Source organism: Anopheles merus, chromosome 2L, assembly GCF_017562075.2.
Source record: "Anopheles merus strain MAF chromosome 2L, AmerM5.1, whole genome shotgun sequence".
Taxonomy (NCBI): Eukaryota; Metazoa; Arthropoda; class Insecta; order Diptera; family Culicidae; genus Anopheles; species Anopheles merus.
Genome location: NC_054083.1, coordinates 8,752,815 through 8,759,151, shown reverse-complemented (window position 1 = coordinate 8,759,151; position 6,337 = coordinate 8,752,815). Strand labels below are relative to the sequence as shown.

The window sequence follows — 6,337 nt, the reverse complement described above, 5'->3', positions numbered from 1 at the left end:
TCGCCAAGCCAGTTTTGCTTCCACATCGCATGAAATGCCGAATTGCATGCTATGCAACTCCGCGCACAACCTTCTGAAATGTCCGCGTTTCGAGCGGATGGACCCGAAGGAACGCCATCGGTTTGCTATGACCTCGCGTTTGTGCTTAAATTGTTTACGCGATAATCATATGGCTCGAGATTGTCCATCACAGTACAAATGCCGTTACTGTAATGCCGCACACCACACAAAATTGCACTACGCACATAACAGCCAAGCTTCCACTACACCACAGCATCACGCTCACCATAACCCAAATTTCACTGCACCTCAGCAACACACACACAACACCACTAGCGATCACACAGCCACAAACAATACACAACGCACATTTGCAGCAGCATTGCAGCATGCACCCGAACAAGTCATACTGCAAACTGCTATGATAAATATCATAGACGATTTCGGAATAGCACATCCTGCGCGGGCGCTGTTGGACAGCGCATCGCAACCGAATCTAATAAGCGATCGACTCGCTCATCGCTTACGGCTGAAGAAAAGTAATGTGAACATTACCGTCATTGGAGCAGGACAAGCTACAAAGACAGTACGGGAGTCCGTACAGGCACAGATTGTCTCTCGATCCAGTTCGTTCACTGTGAACACTGAGTTGTTGATTGTTGACAATTTGATTGCAAATCTACCAACGCGCGACATAGACATCAGCGATTGGAAGATACCACCTGGTTTCGCTTTAGCAGACCCTCTGTTCAACAAAGCTGCTCCTGTAGACCTCATTCTTGGTGCTCGTCATTACCACACTTTCTTTGAGAATGCAACTCAGTTCCGTCCTGCACCTCATCAGCCCGTGATGATAGACAGCGTTTTCGGCTGGGTAATGACTGGTCCAACTGGCAGTGACAATTCTTCACCTAAAACCGATCCCACCGCATCATATACAATCGTCTGTATGGCATCCTTGGAGGATTCGTTACAAAGATTTTGGCAATTAGAAAATTTAACCATGAATGATGGATACTCACCAGACGAACGACATTGTGAATCGTTCTATAAGCATACCACCAAACGTGACGATAGTGGTAGATATATTGTTCGCCTACCGAAACAGCCCGACTTTGATGCAAAGCTCGGCCTTTCTAGACCTCAGGCCATTCGTCGTTTTGAGCTTCTCGAGCGGAGATTGGAACGAGATCCAGCACTTCGAGAAGCGTACCAAGACTTTATGAAGGAGTACTTAGCACTGGGTCACATGTCTCCTATAAGCACTGATTGTGATGATACAGCTGCTTATTATTTACCACACCATCCAGTTTTTAAAGCGTCAAGTACCACCACAAAGGTCAGAGTAGTTTTTGATGGCTCGGCTAAAACGTCAACTGGCTTTTCGCTGAATGAAACTCTGCGGGTTGGACCCATAGTTCAGGATGAACTCATCGATATTATTTTGCGTTTCCGCACCTATAAGATTGCTGTCGTAGCTGATATCGCCAAAATGTATCGACAAATTGTGCTGCATCCGGATGATCGACGATTGGTTCGCATTTTCTTCCGTTTCTCACCGCAATCGCCGATTGAATTGTACGAGCTGAATACTGTGACATATGGTTTGTCTCCATCATCGTTCTTGGCCACTCGTACATTGCTGCAGCTTGCGGAAGATGAAGGTGCTGACTTTCCACTAGCTTCACCCGCACTGAGACACAATTTTTATGTAGACGACTTCATTGGCGGAGCTAACAGCGTGAGTGAAGCTCGCGAGCTTCGTCAGCAACTTTCCGAGTTACTCTCCAAGGGCGGATTTGAACTCCGGAAGTGGACATCCAACTGTTTAGGCGTACTAAGTGGTTTACCAGCAGAGCATATCGGTACACAGTCATCACTGCAGTTTGTGCCGAACGAGACTGTGAAGGCACTTGGTATCGCATGGAAGCCCGAACTAGATGTTTTGTGCTTTGAGTCGACTGCAATAATGGAAACCGCCAACCTCACCATGCGATCCATATTGTCAAACATTGCTCGAATGTTTGATCCACTTGGATTGATCGCTCCAGTCATCATACGCGCGAAATTGCTAATGCAGGAGTTGTGGCTGCAGAAAATCGGATGGGACGATCCGGTCCCTGTACACATCTGTAACAAATGGAAATCGGTTACTGACGATTGGAAGGATTTGGAAAGCTTCAAAAGCGAACGGTATGTGCTCTTACCTAACTCTAAAATACAGTTCCATACATTTGCAGACGCGTCAGAAGTTGCTTATGGTGCCTGCATTTATGCGCGCTGTGAGGACCAGCAGGGACGAGTACGAGTCAGCCTGCTCGCGTCGAAATCGCGTGTAGCTCCACTAAAACGAGTTACATTACCAAGATTGGAGCTCTGCGCGGCCGTGTTAGGAGCACATCTTCATCATCGTGTTAGACGCGCTATGGGAATCGACACAACCGAATCGTTTTTCTGGTCGGATTCGACGGTAACGCTAAACTGGATAGCGTCTCCACCCAACACCTGGAAAACATTCGTGGCGAATCGTGTTGCTGAGATCCAGAACTATTCGCACCCTCGTCAATGGAAACACATTCCCGGTTCATCGAATCCCGCCGATCTGGTGTCTCGAGGGATGTCAGCAGCTGAAATGCTAAAAGGATCGATTTGGAGCTGTGGTCCTGAATGGTTGGCGCTATCCCCCTCCAAATGGCCAATGTCAAATCCATCACTGACTGCTGAAACGGATATGGAAATTCGTCAGGTGAGTGCTGTAGTTGCAAGTATACAAACCACTCACCATTGGTTCAATTTGTCGTCGTCCTACACCAAATTGGTACATATAATTGCATACTGCACACGTTTCATACACAACACAAAACACAAGACACGTACACTACAGTCATCACAAGTTACCTCAGCAGCATTACCGATCACCCCTGAGGCTATAGAAGCAGCTAAAATCGTGCTTTGTAAACTGGCACAAGAGCACGAGTTTTCATCAGAGATCCAACTGCTGAAAAAGGGAGAAATGGTACGAAAACAATCACCTCTACGGCGATTGAATCCGTTTCTCGACAACGATGGAATATTACGAGTAGGAGGCCGCTTGAAACTTGCACAGCTACCGTACCAGTTCAAGCATCCCATCCTGCTTCCCAAAAACCATCAGCTGGCTCATCTCATCGCGGTGCACATACATGAGAAGCTGATGCATGGCGGGGGAAGACTACTACTTTCCCGGATACGTGAGGAATATTGGCCACTCGATGGACGTCGGCTAGTAAAAAACGTAGTGAGGAATTGCTTTCGTTGCATTCGTCAGGATCCGCAGCTGACACAACAACAAACTGGTCAACTCCCGTATGAACGCATCACCCCGAGCCGGCCGTTTTCCATAACTGGAGTGGATTATGCCGGCCCGCTGTATCTGAAACCCGCACACAAGAGAGCCGCTGCCGCTAAATGCTACTTGTGTGTGTTTGTGTGTTTTTCAACGAAGGCAGTGCATTTGGAGCTGGTGGGCGATCTCTCCACGGCAGGCTTCTTGGCCGCATTACATCGCTTCACATCCCGGCGAGGATTACCATCGGACATATACTCCGATAACGGAAAAAACTTTGAAGGTGCGGCACACGAACTTAATGAATTGTTTGATATGTTACAGAACGAACAGCACCAAAACGTCATCGCATCCAACTGTTCGGACAGGGGCATAACTTGGCACTTTACCCCACCTAAGGCCCCACATTTTGGTGGATTGTGGGAAGCAGCGGTTAAGACGGCCAAACGACATCTCTACAGGCAGTTAGGCAGTTCGAGGCTGTCTTACGAGGGATACAGCACCATTCTGCAGCAAATAGAAGCGGCAATGAACTCGCGTCCTTTGTTGCCAATGACGGATGACCCCAATGATTTGGCAGCGCTTACGCCGGCGCACTTCCTGATCGGTTCTTCTATGCATGCTGTCCCGGTTCCCGACTACACACGACTGAAACCATACACGTTAGACGAATTGCAGAGCTGGCAATTGCTTGTGCAACGCTTTTGGAAGCATTGGACAACCGAATATCTGCAGGAAATGCAGAAGGATAATAAGGTAGTGAATCGTAGCGAAATAGTACCTGGCAGACTGGTCATCCTTGCGGACGATTCGCTCCCTATCACCCGATGGCCACTTGCTCGCATCATCGATGTACACCCAGGAGAAGATCAGCTTACGCGTGTAGTGAAGTTGAAAACGGCAAAAGGAATAGTTACGCGTCCAGTAGCTAAAATTTGCTTGTTGCCTGTTGCGAAGCCTTCCGATTAGCAGCACGTGTAGTTTGTTTTTGTTCATGACATTCTGTCATGGGGGGGAGTATGTTGACGTTTCGCTTGGATGTCAAATGATAACTTGACGAAAGTGAGTTTCGTCAAGTGAGAATGAGCACGGTAGGAAATGATGAGTAGCGGGTGAGTTGCCACTCGCGTGAGTGGCAATCATAGAAAAATTATAAATAGGGCAACATAATGAATACACTTTCTCTTGCACTTTGGAAATTCAACACACAGCGGTAAATATTCAGCCCACGCAAAATCATCCGAAACATACGCGATTGTTCAGCTTCATTTCGAAGGAAGTTAAATCAATGCCCGGGTTCGAAATAGGTAAGGAAAGGATTACCACATTGTTATGAGGTAAATTATCTGGAAACTGCAAATTTAAATCACTCGCAGTGTATCATTCACTGAAGCCAAGAGCATTGAATAACATCATAATATCATATACACGCAGACGCTTCCAGTGATATGAAAAGCAAACAAGAAAACGTCGGAGACCGGGGAAATTATTTTGAAATAGTTTGAAGAACATTTAGTTCCAGAAGTAAAACCATATTGCCTTAACCTTAAAATTCCTTTACAAGTTCTTCTTTTGTTGAATAATGCCTCAGGACATCCTGTAAATTTTAATGAAATTCATCCAACCGTAGAGGTGGTACTGTTTTCCTCCAAAAACGGCTGCACTGTTTGAGCCCATGGACCACTTTGCCACTCTTGGCTCTTCTTGAAAACACCCGAAAGACGCATAATAAGCAAATCAGGCATTACTGCAACAAACTAGGTGAACCGAGAACGCATAGCAAGTTATAAGCTCAGCGACACATCCATTCTTTAGCAACAATAGTTGAAACCTTCTTTCGCAATACAGTGAAACCGAAGCATAGGCACACATCGACAAACACCCCACACCATTTCAATTTATAAACTGTTAGCAATAACAATTACATTTAATTAGGACAAAAACATATTCCAAAACCAAATGTACGAAACGCATATCATATCTTGAGTATAAATAAAATCAATTCCGACCATGGCAAGTCAAATTCATTCGGACTGTCAGGTAGGACTATGTCCATCCAACATCTATCGTCTTCTCATTTAAAGAGTTTAGTTATGTCCCCCTACCCAAGGTAAGGCTTCTAAACTCCAACGTTTCCAGTAAGGGAAACCTCCTAAAGGTTTCTATTAGACATGGGCAAGAAGAGCGGGAATCATAAGGTTCGCTCGCTCCCATTAGTGAGCGGCCGCTCGCCGCTCTTCATTCCAGAAAAATATGATTCGCCCGCTCGCATAAAAAAATATAAAAAAACTCGTTTGAAACTAGTTGCCCTGAGACAAAAATAAATAAAAATTTATAATACTGACGGACTTATGTAAATAGCTGCATGTAAAAACAGTAAATATTCTTATTGTAGTTAAGTAAAACTAAAACTCAAATGAACATTTAAAAAACATCACAAGCTACTGTCGTCGACCCACACTGCCTATTCACAACACACGTATAAAACATCGTAGAGCGCGAGCGCATCGTATGTGCAAAACACACAGAGAAAAACAGCCTGGTTTGCAAGCGCCCTGTCCATCCAAAATACGTAGCGAGAAGATCAGGGTAGTTCGCGAGCGCGCTGCCTATCCAAAATCCATGCATAAAAAAGCAGCCTAGCTCGCGAGCGCGCTGTCCATCCAAAATACATTCTGAGAAGAACAAGGTAGCTCGCGAGCGCCCCTTTTCTTCTGACTACGTATTTTGTCCAGGCAGCGCGCTCGCGAGCTAGGCTGTTTTTTTATGAATGGATTTTGGACCAACAGGTCGCTCATGAGGTACCCTGTTCTTCTCGCTACGTATTTTGGATGGGCACTGCGCTCGCGAGGTAGGCTGTTTTTTTGCATGGATTTTCGATAGGCAGTGCGCTCGCGAGCTAGGCTGTTTTTTATGCATGGATTTTAAGCATCCAGGCCGCTCGCGAGCTACCCTGATCTTCTCGCTACATATGTTTGATAGACAGTGCGATAGCGTGCTAGGTTGTAGATC

General features: G+C 45.9%; 1 protein-coding gene across 1 annotated transcript; it reads left to right on the top strand.

Moving 5' to 3' along the window:
• Positions 1–1,003: 1,003 nt before the first annotated feature.
• On the top strand, positions 1,004–4,294 carry LOC121591520. The gene is made up of 2 exons (XM_041912121.1): positions 1,004–2,746; positions 2,870–4,294. The coding sequence occupies exons 1-2, from the start codon at positions 1,004–1,006 to the stop codon at positions 4,292–4,294; spliced, it is 3,168 nt and encodes a 1,055-aa protein (XP_041768055.1).
• Positions 4,295–6,337: the final 2,043 nt, after the last annotated feature.